Source organism: Podarcis gaigeae (genome assembly GCF_964106915.1).
Source record: "Podarcis gaigeae genome assembly, chromosome: 7".
Classification (NCBI taxonomy): domain Eukaryota; kingdom Metazoa; phylum Chordata; class Lepidosauria; order Squamata; family Lacertidae; genus Podarcis; species Podarcis gaigeae.
In genome coordinates, this window is record NC_139683.1 from 42,131,537 (window position 1) to 42,149,245 (window position 17,709).

Consider the following 17,709-nt stretch of genomic DNA (forward strand, 5'->3'; position numbering starts at 1 on the left):
ACTGCCCAAATAAATGCTGTAAACGTAATGAAATAATTTGAAATGTGAGCAGTGGGAATAGATATTTTCCCTCTCCCACTAGATAAGGTAGTGTCATTAGATAAGTGGGAGAGGTATATTTGCTGTTCTTTTTCCATTAAGAAGGGAGATGGGTTGAAGGGAGGGGGTGAGTGTGTTGATCCCTGCCCCGTTTCACTGACAAATAGTGCCTGGAAGTCACTGAAGACGTCACCTTGCACTATATGATTGCAGAGACTGTATACTTTTGAAGCGCATTCTTTCCCTCAAAGAATTCTGGGCATTGCAGTCTACTCCTCACAGACTTCCAATTCCCAGCAACCCTCTAGAAACTACAGTGTCCAGAATTCTTTGAGGGAAAGAATGTGCTTCAAATGTGCTTTGAAGGTACTGTGTGTATGCAACCACACTTTTGTGTGGCTGGAATGTAGCCTTCTGTGCAAAGGTGAGAGTCGCATCTATTGCTCAGACCACTTTTGCATCTGAGCACATCCGCCACTGGCAAGGGGTCCCCAGGTTTCCCCAAAGGGACTGAAGCTGAAAAAGGTCCCCCACCCTGGCCATAGGTCTAGCTACACTGTGAAATCACAGCAGGGGCAGAACTGCTGGCGTAAATTCTAAAATGGCTGCTCAAAGCTTGCAAGTGCTCCCAAAATTTGAAGTGAACATTGTAGGTACAAGATGGGGAAAGTGGACAGATTGCAAAACCCATTTCTAGCTCTTGGCCAGATATAATACTAATACCAACAGGATTAGAGTTTTGCTCTTGTATTATGCAGGAGAAGTGTATGTTATAATTGACAGGGGGTGAAGGGCATTTCCAAACAGCATTTAAAAGCCACACAGACTATTTTAACTCTCAGACCAAATTAGCTGTGACACCTGTCAGATGGTTAGCTCTGGTGTGAAAATGTTTGGAGCTGATTTTTTTAAAAGCAGCTGATACTGGGGTGGGCTCAAATCTCTTTCACCACCACCCTGCCCTGGCTGAAGTCATGGTCAAAATTTGCCTGCCTCTATTTGCAATGAAAGAAAAGCTGTCATTGGCACCAGCTGCAAATAGCAGGTGTGGAAGGGGCAAGCCTTAGAAAAGATTTGTGCACAGTTTGCAGCTACCCTTTGTATATATGCAACTTTTGATAACACTAACTTTGTCAAAGAGAAGCAGCATCCCAACAAGCTGATATAGGTGAGGATCACTGGATTGGGGCTACTGAGCTTCTTCTGATCCAAAACAGGATTTGATGTTGATACTTCATTACCAAAAGAATAATATATTTGCTCTCCCACAAAAATGATGACTGCTCAAATCTTCAACTGGCATAAGTTTCGCTTAATGTAATTTACCCCCCTACATATGTAATAGGTTGTCTGAAGTATTACAATTAAGAACTAGATTAATGATTAAATTCATGCCATTCCATATTAATGTGACACTTCTGAACTACACAGTACATGTGTTACAGGATTTGGCTTTTAGAATTCGCAAATGTAATATTCACTGCTGGGATCAGATCGTAGAATTCTATATGCTTATGTGTCATTGCTTCACTTGAATACCAGTTTTTCCCTTTTGTTATGTGAGTTTTGTGTATACATCATTTTCTAATTCCCTGTAGTGATATTTCTGTGTAATATTTAATTACAGAACATGCAGTTCTATACCAGGTGAAAGTACTCATATTTTTATACATAGTTTGGACACAATCTTTTTCACATGTAAAATAATTTGCAAGGTTCCTGTTCTTTTTCATTTGTACACAGAACTTAAAGCTACATGACCCATCTTTTTCACACAAACAGAATAAAGGAAGAAAAGATTTGCATACAAGCAAGATGATCTTAAAGGAATATGCATTATTCTCATCTCCTTTGGTTGTGTACACTCCTAGTGGGGCTGGTGGTGAGAAAACACGGGCATTTCCATATTCAGAAAAGAGCAGCTGCCTGCCTGGAAAATTCCGACTCAACCCCAAATTCTTGATTCTGGTTTCTGAAGTACCAAACAACAACAGCAACAACCATCTCCTGAAATACTCTTGAGAAGCACAGGAAACTAGATACCATAGTGACTCTGCACCTGAATTGTCTATGCCTAAATCTCCTCTTGCCTAAAAAGTTTAAGATGCAATCTTAGAATCCATCAATGAGACTTTCTGCATCCTGGTAGACCTAATTGAATTGTGTCTGCATATATTAATTAGATCATCTCACACCTCCAGATCCTGGAAATTGTAATTGAGTGCTTATCTTCACTTATCCTAGTAATGAGGTGTTTACCATGATCTATCCCCACTCTAAAAAAAAATTGTAGCATGTTTGTCCATAAACCACCCAACCCTTTGAATAGTGTATGAACAACACCCTTACCATTGTTCTCATCCCATCCCCCTCTGGTTGGTTCTTACTGATAGTCCAGATTGCTACCTTATAGCTGTGATTCTCTCTGCCAACATACAGAGGGGGGTGGGGTTGAGAAAGGAAAGAGTATGATGACTTCAAGGAGACAGTGAGTGACTCAGTGCAAAAAGGGTAAATTTCGTCTGCATATTCCTAACAGCGGGGACATTCTGCACATCTCCAGAGTGCACTAAGTGATGCAGTAAACCAATAAATTAGAAGAATGTAAATTCTTTAGTAGGAATTGCACACAGGGGAAAATGCTTCCTCATCCTCATATTTGTTTTCATGGAAATAATGTACACTCTTTCTAAAAATCAAACTGGTACAAAGCTGAGTAAGACATCAAAACCAGTTATAGATATTACGCTGAACTGCAAAATTTGCAGTAGTATCCTTATCTGTTATGATAAAATGTAAGAGTGATCACACAACATAACCAAACCTCAAGTAGAGGAGTTTCCTCCCCTTCAGTTCCATTACTCTCTGTAAGTCTTATTTATTTCTCATTAGATAGATTTAATTATATACTAAAGGGCCAAGTGGCCTCTAATATTAATTTATGGTTTGCTTTTTATAAGTTTTCCAGGATTGCAACTTGTATAAATAGAGTTCATTTCACTTATCTAACAATGCAATCCTATTTTCTACTGATGTCTTTTTGAAATTGTTCCAGTGGGGTATATTTACAGTGGTGTAGCAATGCTATTGTACTGAAGCTAGCAGGGATTTGTAGAACCCCACACCAGGGAAACAATACCAGTGCAAGGGGGGAATGGATGGGTGTGGTTCGAGAGAGTCAGAAGTGGCCAACGTAGACTTCTATCCTTCCTTGGAGGCCATTCTGACTGCCTATGCAAACTTGGCCCTTCAGATGTTTTGGGACTGCAACTCCCATCATCCCTAGCTAACAGGACCAGTGGTCAGGGATGATGGGAATTGTAGTCTCAAAACATCTGAAGGGCCAAGTATGCCTATGCCTTTCACCTATTGTCCTTCCACAGTTCGGCTTCCATTCTTAGACCGAGGTAAATTTTGCAACACTACTTCCGGTTTTGTGGAGTTCGTAAACCGAATAGTTCGTAAACAGGGCTGTTCTTAAACCAAGTGTTATGTACTGAGTTGAATAGGATCCAAAATGCAGCAGTCTGATTAGTCCTAGAACAATAGGATCCAAAATGCAGCAGTCTAATTGGTCCTAGAACAATAGGATTCAGAATGCAGCTGTCTGATTGGTCCTAGAACAATGCAGCAGTATGATTGGTCCACAGGAGCCACCCAATCCAGCTCCAGATGGAAGCGAATCCACAACCTGATTGGCCTACAGGAGAATCCCGGAATTAGCCAATCATGTGCAGCCCATGGTGTAAATAATGTATAAAGATAAAGGTACCCCTGCCCGTATGGGCCAGTCGTATCCGACTCCAGGGTTGCGTGCCCATCTCGCTTAAGAGGCCGGGGGCCAGCGCTGTCCGAAGACACTTCCAGGTCACGTGGCCAGCATGACAAGCTGCATCTGGCGAGCCATGGAAATGCAGTTTACCTTCCGCTTGTAAGCGATCCCTATTTATCTACTTGTACCCGGGGGTGCTTTCGAACTGCTAGGGTTGGCAGGCGCTGGGACCGAGCAGCAGGAGCGCACCCCGCCGCGGGGATTTGAACCGCCGACCTGACGATTGGCAAGTCCTAGGCGCTGAGGTTTTAACCACAGCGCCACCCGCATCCCTTTATAATGTATATAAAGCAGATATTGTGGGGGAACTTCCATTCCTCCTCACCACTATGAGCTGAATAAAGAGCATGAAATCCACTCTCGACTCCAAGTATATTTCACCAAGGTACCACTGTACTTCATTCCCCAGCAGAGTGGGAGAGCTTTGCACAGCTTCATGGGGCCCCCTTCAAACTATTGACAAGAGAGGGAGTCCAGGTTTGCATCCTGAACATGGGACTCAGAAGTCAGGCGGATTTTTTCAACTCAACTCAAATTGTAATTAAAGCACACTCTCTGGAGGGTATAATGCTAACCCCAAGTTACACAGGCTGCACAGGGATAGATTGAGCAGATCCCCTTGCACTGGCAGAACAAACATTTAAGTTGGTGTAGTGCAGAGCTTTCCAAACCGTATGTCGTGACACATGAGTGTGCTGACCTTGTGAATTTGCTCTCACTGTCCATACATCCTTGTCCATGAGGGCCTGTCACAGGTGACCAACACAGCAATTTTAGTAATATAATTCTGCTATGTTATGTCTCTACATTCATTTACATTTGCCAGAAATATACTTGTATCTCTTAGGATTTCGACCCTTACTCCTTTAAAATGATTGCAGGATATGAAAAATGAGCCCCTTTCACCCCAAAAAATTAATTTCACCCATTACATTAAGAAGCAGGTCTGCACACTTTCTATCTTTCAAGGATTCTATGCCTGACTGCATTTATGTTCTCATTTAGCATCTCAAAATGGGCACTTTCTTTCAAGAAGGATTACTGCATGAATCACCTGCTTAGTTAATCTGACTTATTAGCATACTGTCACCCATTAACTGCATTATAACAACTATAGTTCTTACTATTCTCCACCACCACTCCAAAGCAGATTTCTCCAGGTTTGCAAGGGCATTTGTTGCTTTCTGCCTTTTGCAAACCCTGGTATTTACCAATCCAGCACAGTATCTGCTAATAATTTTGGGAGGGATGAAGTCATTATGAATATCCTGCAGAGCTCCCTCACATAGGCCATAATCTTTCCTGGTGATTTATTGGAACATATTTTAAAATCAAGTCCTTAATATGGCAAGAAGCCACTTTGAAATCCAAGCAGTTCTCAGGCATCTCTTCAGACTCCAAAATAAAGACACGGAGGAGTAGAATTACAGATTTCTTTTTCTTATGTATGGTAATTCATAACAGGCAGATTGGAGCTAACATCCCTAGTAGGAAAATTAACCATTCAGAACATGATCTTATTGCTCACAAATATTTTAGGTGTATATTGCTATTCACAAGGGCACACACTTTAGAATTCACTTAAGATTTGTGGGTTCTTGGAAGCATGATTCCATTAGGTAAGCATGCATTACAAGCTAGGAATATTCTTTTTCATAGAGGTGATTCTGGAAACGGTAGGTGCATAAAAGATTAGGAGAGATGGGCAAAGCCAATGCCTGCAGTTCTGTCTGAAATTTTTATGGCGAGGACCAACTTCAAGAACATTTCAGTTGGATAGACTACAATCAGCCACTAAATCAATATATTGGCCCTTTAGATAAGTCATTTGATTTTCCAGAAGGATGAGAGATATTTCCATTGTCACATTTTTGTACAGTACTTGCATTTTTAAAAGAATGCAGAAGAACACTGGAAGCAGCCAAGTAGCTACTTTTACATCCCACTGTGCATGCACAAGCCACAAAATGGAATCCGCTGGAAAAATTGGAGAGGGTAAAAATATATTATCCCCTTCACACATAGCTTACATGAAGGAGCTCTACATAGTTAAATGGGTGGTGGGTCTGCAATAGGCAAACTTACACACGTAGACCTCTATACATGAAGGCTTCCACAACTGCTGGAAACCTAATCACACAGGCTTCCAGCTACCACAGAGGTCTGTGCGAATGTGTCGGCTTCTTCATTGCAGGCATCCATATGCAAGGCAAGGATGTTTTCAGTGGAACTGGGCAAATTTGCAGTTTGACCACTGCATGGAGCCCCCTTCAAATTATTAATGTATGAAGGAGGCTACTGACCCTTCCTTCTGTCCAATATTTTCCTATCTTACATATATTAAGGTGGGGCCTTCCTATTCAGTTTCATAGAATCACAGAATTGTAGAGCGCAACTGTCAAATAACTTGTTAATAATCCTCCATTCTGAAGACAGATTCCAAGAAAAGAGGGTCAAATCAAAATGTTCAGTTTCCTTTGAATGCCACCCCTGCACAAGTCAGTATGCTTTTGAGTTATATTCTTTCCATATCTAAAGCCGTGGAGACTTTTTTCTTTTTATTAATTTTTCCCCTGTCCCCACCCCCCACTTTTCTGCAAAGCATGCATATGCTAGAAATAGAAATAGTTTTGTAGGAACTATTTCTTTTTTCGATCTCTTTATCTACATACATACATACATACACACACACACACACACTTATCTGTTCAAGAATGCAATGCCTAAAAACCTTTGCTCTCTATTGCAGCATATTTAGTCAACAGGTAGTTGACATCATTGATCAGAACAATAAAAAACTGGAAATAGCTTAAAGAGTTTTTTTTCAGGCAGAAGCTTAAGAGAAAAGGAATGATTGGAGAGTCAGGGGGGAGGGTACAAAATCAAATAGGGTATTTTTGAGGGGTGGGAAAGAGACTACAGTAACACAGTGCATAATATTTAATAAGTTAGGAGATGTACGTATAGAATGGTGTATCCCCTATGCTACTACGAAGAATACAGGATTCCCAAACTGACAACAGAACTGAGTGAAAGGAGGACAACTAAAGCCAACAACCTTTTTAGGAATGAGAGTGGAAATTAAGCTACTTTAGTTTTCAATACATTATTTTTAAAAAAACAAAAACCTGAAGCTGTAGCCATTCAGTTGCCTACCATTAATTGTCAAACCCCAAATAAAGGCACATTACTTGACTTTTATCAAGTGAACATGTTGTGTTATGTTTTATTGCCAGTAAAACAACTCACAGAATTAGACATTAACTTCAAAACCATTAGGGTGATTCATTTCAACTTCTCCAGGTCCTAGCCATCATCCACCTTATGAAAGGAACAATGAACTGAAAAATTAAAAAATTCTCTAGGAGTACTTGTGATTTAATCAATTTCCACACTAACTGTGGCTTTCAATTCCAGCATTTCCCCTGTTACGTTATCTTTTAGATATGATCTAATAAGACAGATAATAACCAGGGGAGCCTGGGTAGCTCAGTTGGTTACTGTGTGGTGTTGATAACACCAAGGTTGCAGGTTTGTCCCATATGGGACAGCAGCTGCTTAATCCTGCATGGAAGGATGGACTAGATGATCTGCAAGGTCCCTTCCAACTCTCATGATTCTGTGATCTATGAAAGCAGGACTTCAGTGTTTTTCCACTGAGCAGTGGTAACATGTAAGGCCACTCCAGTATTGGACCACATGCCTGGGAGTCCGGGCTGTGGCGCAAGGACTTGTGGATGGACTAGTCTACAACCACCATCACCCCCCAACTAGTCCAGAACGGGTTGTCACATCCGCCGTCATGTCAATTCTCCCTCTGTGCTTATTGCTTATAGCAGCTGCGTGGTAGGCAGCCTGGAGCGGGTAGGGAGAGAGGGAGAGGGAGAGGGAGAGGGAGAGGGAGAGAGAGAGAGAGAGAGAGAGAGAGAGAGAGAGAGAACAGCTTGACCAGTTGAATTTCTGCCTGAGACACCACTGTTCAAAGGCACAGGGAGCCCTGCACTGGGGGCATATAGTTAAGCAGCAAAACAGAAGTCGGCCCGCTGTTGCTGGGGGGAAATCCAGCTCCAATCTCTCGCGTAAGCCGAGGCTTGGCGACGCTTCGGAGAGGAAGGCGGCGGAGGAAGGGCGGGCCCTCCTTTGGCCGCGTGTCTGGAGGTGGAAAGGAGCGACGCCCGACCGGCAACTTTCGGTTCAGTCCTGCGCCGGGAGCAGCTGCAGCCACTCCGCTCTCTGGTTCGTGGGCCATGGCTCAGCCGGAGAAAGTACTGCAGGCCAAGATAGTAATGGCCGGGGACTCCTACGTGGGGAAAAGCTCGATCCTGAGGCGATACACCGAGCTCTGCCCAACCAAGCCGTCTCCGCCCCCTTCCTATATCACCACCGTCGGTGAGTAATCGCTCTTCCGCCTGCAGCTGCTATTCACTTGCCCGCCTCCTCCGCTTTCCTTTCTTATCTGCTCCGCGTACCCCTTCTGGCAGCGCCCCACCCGCTGCCTGTGGGTTGGAAAATCGGTTTATTCCCTCTTATAATAATGTGCGCGCGCGCACAGTCGTCGCATTGTAGTTTCATCTATAATGTAGCGTGCAGTCTTCCAACTCACACAGAGTTCTGTCAGAAACTTCCAAGTCTGCCCGAAGATCTCTGTGAAGCTTGAAAACACTGCGTGGTAAAACTTCGCAACTATTAATTCAATTCTCAAACCTTTTATTGGTATCACATACAAACATCCATAGCAAATCAATACAGAATTACCGCCTTCCCAGTGACACAAAACATTTGTCAAATGAAAGAGGCAAAGCAGACTAAGGTTACATCTCTAGGTCTCCTCTCCAGACATCTGCAATGTGTTTTAACAACAAAAAAGGTGCGCTCCTGATTATTCCCCAATACAGTGGTACCTCGGATTAAGTACTTAATTCGTTCCGGAGGTCCATTCTTAACCTGAAACTGTTCTTAACCTGAAGTACCACTTTAGCTAATGGGGCCTCCTGCTGCTGCAGAGCCACCAGAGCACAATTTCTGTTCTCATCCTGAATCAAAGTTCTTAACCCGAGGTACAGTGGTACCTCGCAAGACGAATGCTTCGTAAGACGAAAAACTCGCAAAACGAAAGAGTTTTTCGTTTTTTGAGTTGCTTCGCAAGACGGATTTCCCTATGGGCTTGCTTCGCAAGACACAAACGTCTTGCAAGTTTGTTTCCTTTGTCTTGCAAGTTTGTTTCCTTTTTCTTAAAACCATGCATTCACTTCGAGGAGCAACTCATAGCACACAGTGTGGTAGCCTTTTTTGAGGTTTTTGAAGACTTTGGTGATTTTTGAAGCTTTCCAAAGTCCGTGCTTCGCAAGACAAAAAAATCGCAAGACGAAAAAACTCGCAGAACGAATTAATTTCGTCTTGCGAGGCACCACTGTACTATTTCTGGGTTAGCGGAGTCTGTAACCTGAAGCGTATGTAACCCGAAGCATATGTAACCCAAGGTACCACTGTAATAGAAAATGTATGACCTCTAACTCTAGTTTCCATTTGGGGATGCAGAGTTGACCTAGGAACTGCTGGCGGAGATCAACATATAGTTTACATTTAAGAACCTTATGTGTAAGAGCTGCCACCTGATGGTCTTCACATGGGCAAATTCTTTCTCCTTCCACCATTCCCAAGAACCTTCCCCATAGGAGGTTTGAAGGATTTGAATTAAACCTGGCCAGTGAAAATGCCCTTCTTTCCTGAGGATTAAGTAAAAATTCAAGATAATGGAAGTTAATTTCATGTGCCCAAGAAAGTTGAAAGTTAAGAGGGGGACATGTTTTCTCTGCTGCTGCTGTTAGTTCCTGGCGTTCAGTGTCCCACAACCTAGTTTTTATTATAGCCTTGGCAGATGGTGGGGACAACGATCGCAAAAATTCCACTGACAGCCCAAGTTGCTGTACCTTATGTTAAACTGTTGTAACCCTGGGGAAAGAAAGGGAGCTAGCAAAACTTTACTAAGGTGAGGATCTTTATCTGTTGTGAGGCAGATGTTTAACCAGCATGTAAGAAATCTTGCCCAGGTTATGGTCTCTACCTTGTGTTGACCTCCCTCTAGACACAAGGCTGCATAGGGTACACAATGTGGGACAGCAAAAATCTTAAAAAGGAAAGCTTCCTGCACGCGTTCTACCAGCTGGGTAAACCCTGGCAGCCAGACTGGAATTCCGTAGAGCAACTGAGCTATACCTTTGGTGTTGAAGACCTTGAGGTTAGAGAGGATATGCGAATTACCTCTTGTTATAAAGAAACGCATTGTGGCATGCATAGACATCTTGCTGGCATTCACCGCCGTTGCATGGTGCAAGGACCATAGAAGCCTATGATGGAATGTGATTCCCAGGTAGTTGAATTTGAATACCTGCTGGATAGGTTTTCCACCAAGTACCCAGCTATAACTTTTGTGTGAATTCCCCAAAACCATTGTTTTGCTTTTATCAAAGTTCATGCACAATTTCATTCTGGACAGATAGTCAATACAAGAATTTAACAAACATTTTAGGCCAATTCTTGTCCGCGAAAGCAAAATCACATCATCTGTGTATAGAAGGATAGGAATGCTTGATGCATTGAGTTTTGGGCTGTGGGCATCCACCTGTTTTAGTAAAGAAGCGAGGTTGTTAAGAAAAAGGTTAAAAAGAGAGGGAGCGAATACACAGCCCTGCTTTACTCCTCTGTTTATAATGACAGGATCTATCATTACAATCCCTGGTGTTGTTCTTATGTGACATGTGTTCTTTGTGTAAAGCTTTTTGATCAAGTAAAGTAATCTAGGTTCTAGGCCCATTGTCTCCAATTTGGACCATAACAGTCCCCTGTTGACAGTATCAAAAGCAGCCTTGATATCAAGGAAGGCCACATAAAGACATTCTTTATGAAGCCGTGTGTACTTGGTGGCTAAATGAGATAACACCAAACAGTTGTGTAAAGTACCGTAGATTTCCCTGGCCTGAACCCTGCCTGCTCTGGACCTATGATGTTATTCCCATCAAGCCAAGTAGTTAGTTTATTTAACAGATGTTTAGCATACAATTTCCCGATGTTTGACAGTAGACTTATTGGTCGATAATTGGATGTCAGCTTTTTGCCACCCTTTTTAAAGATTGGGATAATTATAGATTACTGCCATGAGTTAGGTATGGTACCAGATCTATCTATCATAGTGAATAGTTCCGCTAGTATCAGAGCCCACCACTCTGGCTTGGCTTTGATCAGTTCAGATGGAATAGCATCAGGGCTATTAGCATTTACAGTGGCTTCTCTAGTTTGGGTCTGGCACCCACGAACCCTCCTCAAAACCCACCATTTCTGTGAAGCCCTTGACACAACCATGAGCGTAGCCAGAGGGGCAGGGGGCAGCTGCCCCACCCCCATCAAGAAAAACACATCACTAACTGAGGTTCTGCCACCCCCTAACAAAAGCCTGCCCCCCTAACAAAGATCCTGGCTATTCCCATGAGCACAACCCCCATACACATAGCTACTGTAAGCATGTGTAACAGGCTTCATTCAACACACTGACAGTTACTTCCAAGTAAATACATGCAGAATCATACTGTGAAGCAATCAAGTATTTCCCCTATTTAACTTTGCTTTCCTGTGTTTCCTGTTTCAGTTTTAATAGTCAGGGCCATTTAGAGAAGTGTAACTACTTTGCAGATTGCACCTGGAAACTAGACTCAGTGGAAGTGTGCCTGTGAGTGTGAGTGTGTTTTAAACATTGTGGGAAGTTATAATGTAAGTAGTTTAGCATTACATCCCACTACTTTTGTGAACTAATAATCCACATTATGTATTGTATAGCAACAGAAGACACACTTCATGGATTAAAAGTGTACAATATAAGTACATGAGGTGTACATTGTCACACTGGAATCTGCTATATGCATGTATTCCACATGAACATGTGATTGCAAGCTCCCTGAATATTCAAGTGTATAAGGTAAAGGGACCCCTGACCATTAGGTCCAGTCGTGGATGACTCTGGGGTTGCGGCGCTCATCTCGCTTTATTGGCTGAGGGAGCTGGCGTAGAGCTTCCGGGTCATGTGGCCAGCATGACTAAGCCGCTTCTGGCAAACCAGAGCAGCACACGGAAACACCGTTTACCTTTCCACTGGGGCGGTACCTGTTTATCTACTTGCACTTTGTGCTTTCGAATTTCTAGGTTGGCAGGAGCAGGGACTGAGCAACAGGAGCTCACCCCGTCACGGGGATTTGAACTGCTGACCTTCTGATCGGCAAGCCCTAGGCTCTGTGGTTTAACCCACAGCACCAACCGTGTCCCATTCAGGTGTATAGTACATGTGAAATAGTGCTTTTGGACTAACATGCCAACAAGCAAGCACAAAAAGTCCTCATGCAGTAGTGCCCTAATACGGGTCACGTCAAATGTTATTTATGTAAAGCACACACCATCACTAATTCAAGTGTTGTGAAATAGTGACGGTCAAATGTTATTTATGTAAAGTACACACCATCACTAATTCAAGTGTTGTGAAATAGTGACGGTCAAATGTTATTTATGTAAAGTACACACCATCACTAATTCAAGTGTTGTGAAATAGTGATGGTGTGTACTTTACATAAATAACATTTGACGTGACCCGTATTAGGGCACTACTGCATGAGGACTTTTTATGCTTGCTTGTTGGCATGTTTGTCCAAAAGCAGAATTGTGGAAAGCTGTACTTGCAAATAACAGTGTGTTGTGGTGCAGGGATATCTGCACCTACATTGTTTCTTCTGTGTGTAGTTTGGCCACACTGTGGATAGGTAAAGGTAAAGGTACCCCTGCCCGTACGGGCCAGTCTTGCCAGACTCTGGGGTTGTGCGCCCATCTCACTCAAGAGGCCAGGGGACAGCGCTGTCCGGAGACACTTCCGGGTCACGTGGCCAGCGTGACATCGCTGCTCTGGCGAGCCAGAGCCGCACACGGAAACGCCGTTTACCTTCCCACTGGTAAGCGGTCCCTATTTATCTACTTGCACCCGGGGTGCTTTCGAACTGCTAGGTTGGCAGGCGCTGGGACCGAGCAGCGGGAGCGCACCCCGCCGCAGGGATTCGAACCGCTGACCTTTCGATCGGCAAGTCCTAGGCGCTGAGGCTTTAACCCACAGCGCCACCTGCGTCCCTACCCTGTGGATAGCCTGAAGTTATTATCATTCTCTACATGAATAGGTGGAAGGAGCCATTGATCATGGGTGCTCTGTAGCCTGTGGGGATCAAAGGTACTGAATTATTTTTAAATCCACAAAGAAAACTAGCTAACCTCAGGTTTTATTTCTCTAAGATAATACTGAGGTTGCAATGTTTAGCCATAATGTTCATCCCATAAGGAGTGCAGCTGGTTGGGAGAACCTCTTCATTTGAAGCAGAAGGCCCCTGGTTCAATTCCTGGCATATCTAGGTAGAGCTAGGAGAGAGACTCCTGTCTGAATTCCAGGAGACCCTCTGCCAGTCAGCATAGGTAGACCAAGGGTAGTCAACAGGGTGCCCTTCAAATGCTGCTGGACTGCCGCTCCCATCAGTCTTGAGCATTAGTCAAGTTGGCTGGGGCTGATGGGAAACCAACAACATCTGGAAGCTGCCATACCTGTAGAAAAAATACTAAGCTAGATGAACCAATGGTCTGACTCTGCATAAGAGTCTATGTTCTTCCTGGCTTCTTGCATGATTAGTGAACATCTGCAGAGGGAACTTTTGTGTTTTCAGTGGAAGCTCCTTACACATTTGACAGTGCTGATCTCCTGTGCAGCCCCAGCTTTACTGTGTTGGTTCTTACAACTATAGTGCCCGAAGAGGACTTAATTCTATAGACATCTGAGAAATTAATCCTTTCAACTCTCATGTCCAGCTTTGGTGTCTGTGGACATTTCGTTGCCCAGGAGAATCAAGATCAGATTAAGCCAAGGACTGAAATGCTTGCACTGTGTGTCTGTGATTAATTTGAGGAATTATTATTCTGATTGGCACGTACAAAAAAAATGTGTGTGTGTGTGTTCAGCTACTTGAATTATTTTTAAAAGGATGGATTACAGTGGAAGATTCCCAGGGCTTATCATCTTTCCTTAGGCCTTTCTGTGAGGATGACCTCAGACAGCCAATCCCGTTGGGTTGGTGAAGAAATCTCTTTGAAAGGAGGGAAGCAATATTACCCATTGCATGTTGCATCCTGTTGTTCTACTTCTAATAGTAGAAATATTTATTTATGTTCCTGTTAGAAATATTGTGGGCAATAACTTGTAATACAACATTGTGCTGGGAAATCAGGTTCCGCATGCCAATGTCCATTGTAGAGTTGGAAGAGATCCACAAGGGTCATCTAGTCCAACCCCCTGCAATGCAGGAATCACAGCTAAAACTGATGGTGGTTTTAGCTAAGGGCTACAATCCAACAGGTTTGGTGATACCTAAGATTATTGAATAAACTAAATTAAGTTCAACTGATTCTGTCCTGGGTTGTGGTCATGACTTTTAAAAAAAGTAAATGTGTTTTTCATATTGGGAATCACTCTCATTCCCCTCTTATTTTTAAGTGGCATATGAATATGTAAATGTAACAGGTACTGGGTATTTACATTAAAATTATACTGAAAAATCCTCTTGTATACTGAGTAGTACTTTGGGCATCCTGAAGTCCCACTGATTTCCATTTGATTTGTCAAACTGAATAAAAATGTCAGAATCTTTATGAGAGGTAGATGAGTTAAGGCTAGATTCCGTCAATCTAGTTTAAATATGCTAACGAAGCTCTGCTCTTTATAGTCAACCCCATCTGGAAGTTTACAGTTTAAAGCAGCTGCCATCAGACCATTGATTCTGAGAAGGAAAGTGTCCTCTTCCTCTGGGAGCAAGGAAAGAACGAATAGGCCCATCCTCTGTGAAAAAGGGTAATCAGAAAGAATTGGCAGTCAGTTCTGTGATGGGAGAAAGAACAGGACATGTATTGAAACCAGACTGTGCCACTGTAATGCTATTAAACAACTCTGTGTAACCACAGTGAAGAAACGCAGAAGCAAATGGTGTTCTAATTCATACTGGAGAATGAAATGGGTTTTTTGCTGCGTGAACTGAGATAGTCTTCTCATGCATGAATACGTGTTGGGTTCAGAATGGGAGGAACTATAACTTGGCTGAGTCATAGAAAATGACTGCTCGCTTCACACAAGCAACTTTGGGTCAGTGTTTTTTAGCCAGGTGGTTTTTCACCACTATCCAGATGATTGGATCATAGAATTGTAGAGTTGGAAGGGACCGCAAGGGTCATTTAGTCTAACACCCGGCAATGTTGGAATATTTTGCCCAATGTGGGGCTCGAACACACAGCCCTGAGATTAAGAGCCTCATCCTCTATCAGCCAAGCTGTCACCTGAAGCAGTTGTCTCAAGTACAGATCACAAATAATACATGCCGCTGGTTGACCCATATTAGGAAGGTTTGCAGCAGTAGACAAAATGGCGGTTTGTATGCAAACTTTGCTGTTCAAACAATCCTTTCGCTATGAGCACAGTGCAATCTGGCATGTAGAATCGTCATGCAAATTGACCAACCGGGTTGATTTGTATATCTTCTTATTTGAATTCACATTCCCTTTGTGCCATTTTCCTGGGGGACCAGATTGGATATTAGGGGTTCCTTATAGAAACCAAGAAGCAGTATCTAGTTCTCCCTCCATGTGCACAGATCCTGATTTACCACACCATATCAACATTCTGTTAATTTTAGGATTATTAACAGGAGAGTAACAGAAATATCAATGTTTCAGCTGAAGAAACTGCAATTGAAGGTGGCAGGGTTGTTTTTTTATCTCCTGATTTATAGGCCTTCCTGATATCTTTGCCCAATCAATGTTCCCCAGAAACTGTTGGTTTTGAGAAAGACAGTTTTAATGTAATGGGAAAATAATAAATGCCGGGGGGGGGAGGGAATATATGTTGAGTACTGTGAGACTTCAGCAGAAGATGAACAATCAATTAGAGAACAATTCTAGAAAAGGTTGCCAGATTATATTACATTTCTCAAATTTATTCTTCCTGTAATACATGATTCATTCTTTAATGTACAGGTCTAAAAGGTCTTCAACCCAATTTTCAGTTTGAAGTGCAGAACATGATTTCTAGAACTATAAAACAACACTCCTGCAGCAAAGTGATGCTATGGGTGTCCTAAAATGTGATTAAATGAGAATTCCATCTTTAGGAACAAAACTAAATTATATCTGGTCATGAAATATTTTCAAGAAGACTTGATAACATATGTCATGGGCTGGCTAGGCATGGAGAAATGGTGGGAGACACCAGCTGGGGAACCCCCAAGGGAAGAAGGCTCAGAGCCCAGGGATTGGTGGTGGGGTGACACAGAGTGGTCAGAGGGAGCAGACTGGGAGGAGAATATGTTGGATGCTGAAGAGGTAACAGGGTTTAGTGAGCAGGGAGACTCTACGGCACAGAAAAGTACAGAATTGGAGTCAGAAGCTAAAGCAAGAGAAGAGGGAGGCCAAGAGGCAGAGATGAGTCAAGCTGGTGAAGAAGCCAGGGAGCTTCTCCCTACTGCTGCGACGCATTACTTTGCATCTCTTTATATGAGCAAAATATAGTCTTGGTCATAGCAACTCAAGTCATCTCATGGGGGAAATCTGAAGTTTCAGAGGGAATTAATGTTTCTGTGGCTGAAATCCATGGATTTTGGTTCATGTGTTACACTAGTAAACAATATAAAAAGGGAAAGCAGCAAATGAAGCAGAGTGATGAAAAGTACCTTTTAAATCAGGAGTGGAGAACCTGTGGCCCTCTGGGTGTTAGACTACAACTCCCATCAGCCAGCATGGCCAATGATTATGGATGATGGGAGTTGTAGTCCAACAACATCCTGAAGGCCAGAGGTTTCCTATCCTTGTTTTAAATCTACAGCAAAAAAAGTCAGAAGATACTACTGATGGAATACTTGTAAAACCAAATATCTGTCATGTTTATCTATAGCGAATTTCACATAACCAAGATGAGTACCAATAACATAGTTTTGTTCCACATTAATACTAGTGAAATGCCGATTTGGATGGGTAAGTGGAGGAGCATCTGTAAATCACAGGACCACTGCAAGGGCAGTGCAACCCCCAAAGGGAGGCAGTGCCACTCCTAGAGGTTCGTGATAGCTGAGCACCTGTTGATGCTTCTTTCTTTCTCTGCTCAAGCTTAACCACTGCTCAGGCTGATTTTACTTGTGAAGCATCATAGATGCCCTGCTGCTCTTGACATGCTGTGGTGGAAGCTGCTCTGCTGGATTCTTATGGAGAAAGAAAAATATATACACCCATGCAGTCCAACCAGGGAATGGAGGCTCAGTCCCACCTAGGTCATTCTGAGTGGTGGAGACTATCACCTTCTGTCAGCATGGCAACTAGAATAACAAGCCAGGGGAAGGATGGACCTGGAATTGAGCAAAAGGTGGAAGTAATCCTACAGGAACCTTCCCCAACCTGGTGCCCTCTAGATATTTCGGAATACAGCTCCCATCAGCCCCAGCCAGCACAGTTGTGGCAGGGGAAGGCTATCCTAGACTACTGGGTCGATTCCACCCCTCTGCTTTGCATGGCTCCATTCTTCTCATTTGCCCAGTCCTACCCTTTTTTCCTGGTTTTGCTGGAGTGTGGCCAAGAGATTGTTTCTAAGAAACTGTATAATAAATATAATAAAATGAGTTCATTTGGATTTGAAATGAAGGGGCACAAACAAGCAGCATTTTCATTAAACAGGACTGGAACGGTTATAACCAAGAAAGCATTTCAATGTTATAGTAGATAAAAATCAGAAT

The 17,709-nt window shown here is 42.9% G+C and overlaps 1 protein-coding gene across 1 annotated transcript in view; it reads left to right on the top strand.

The window, feature by feature from the left end:
* Positions 1-7,136: 7,136 nt before the first annotated feature.
* LOC310848679 (ras-related protein Rab-10-like) overlaps positions 7,137-17,709 on the top strand; it is a 39,080-nt gene continuing 28,507 nt past the window's right edge. Inside the window, exons 1-2 of the mRNA XM_083748093.1 lie at positions 7,137-7,735; positions 7,780-8,260. Of these exons, the coding sequence (XP_083604219.1) occupies positions 8,119-8,260 (142 nt within the window). The 5' untranslated portion in view covers positions 7,137-7,735; positions 7,780-8,118. The remainder of the gene's footprint in view (positions 7,736-7,779; positions 8,261-17,709) is intronic.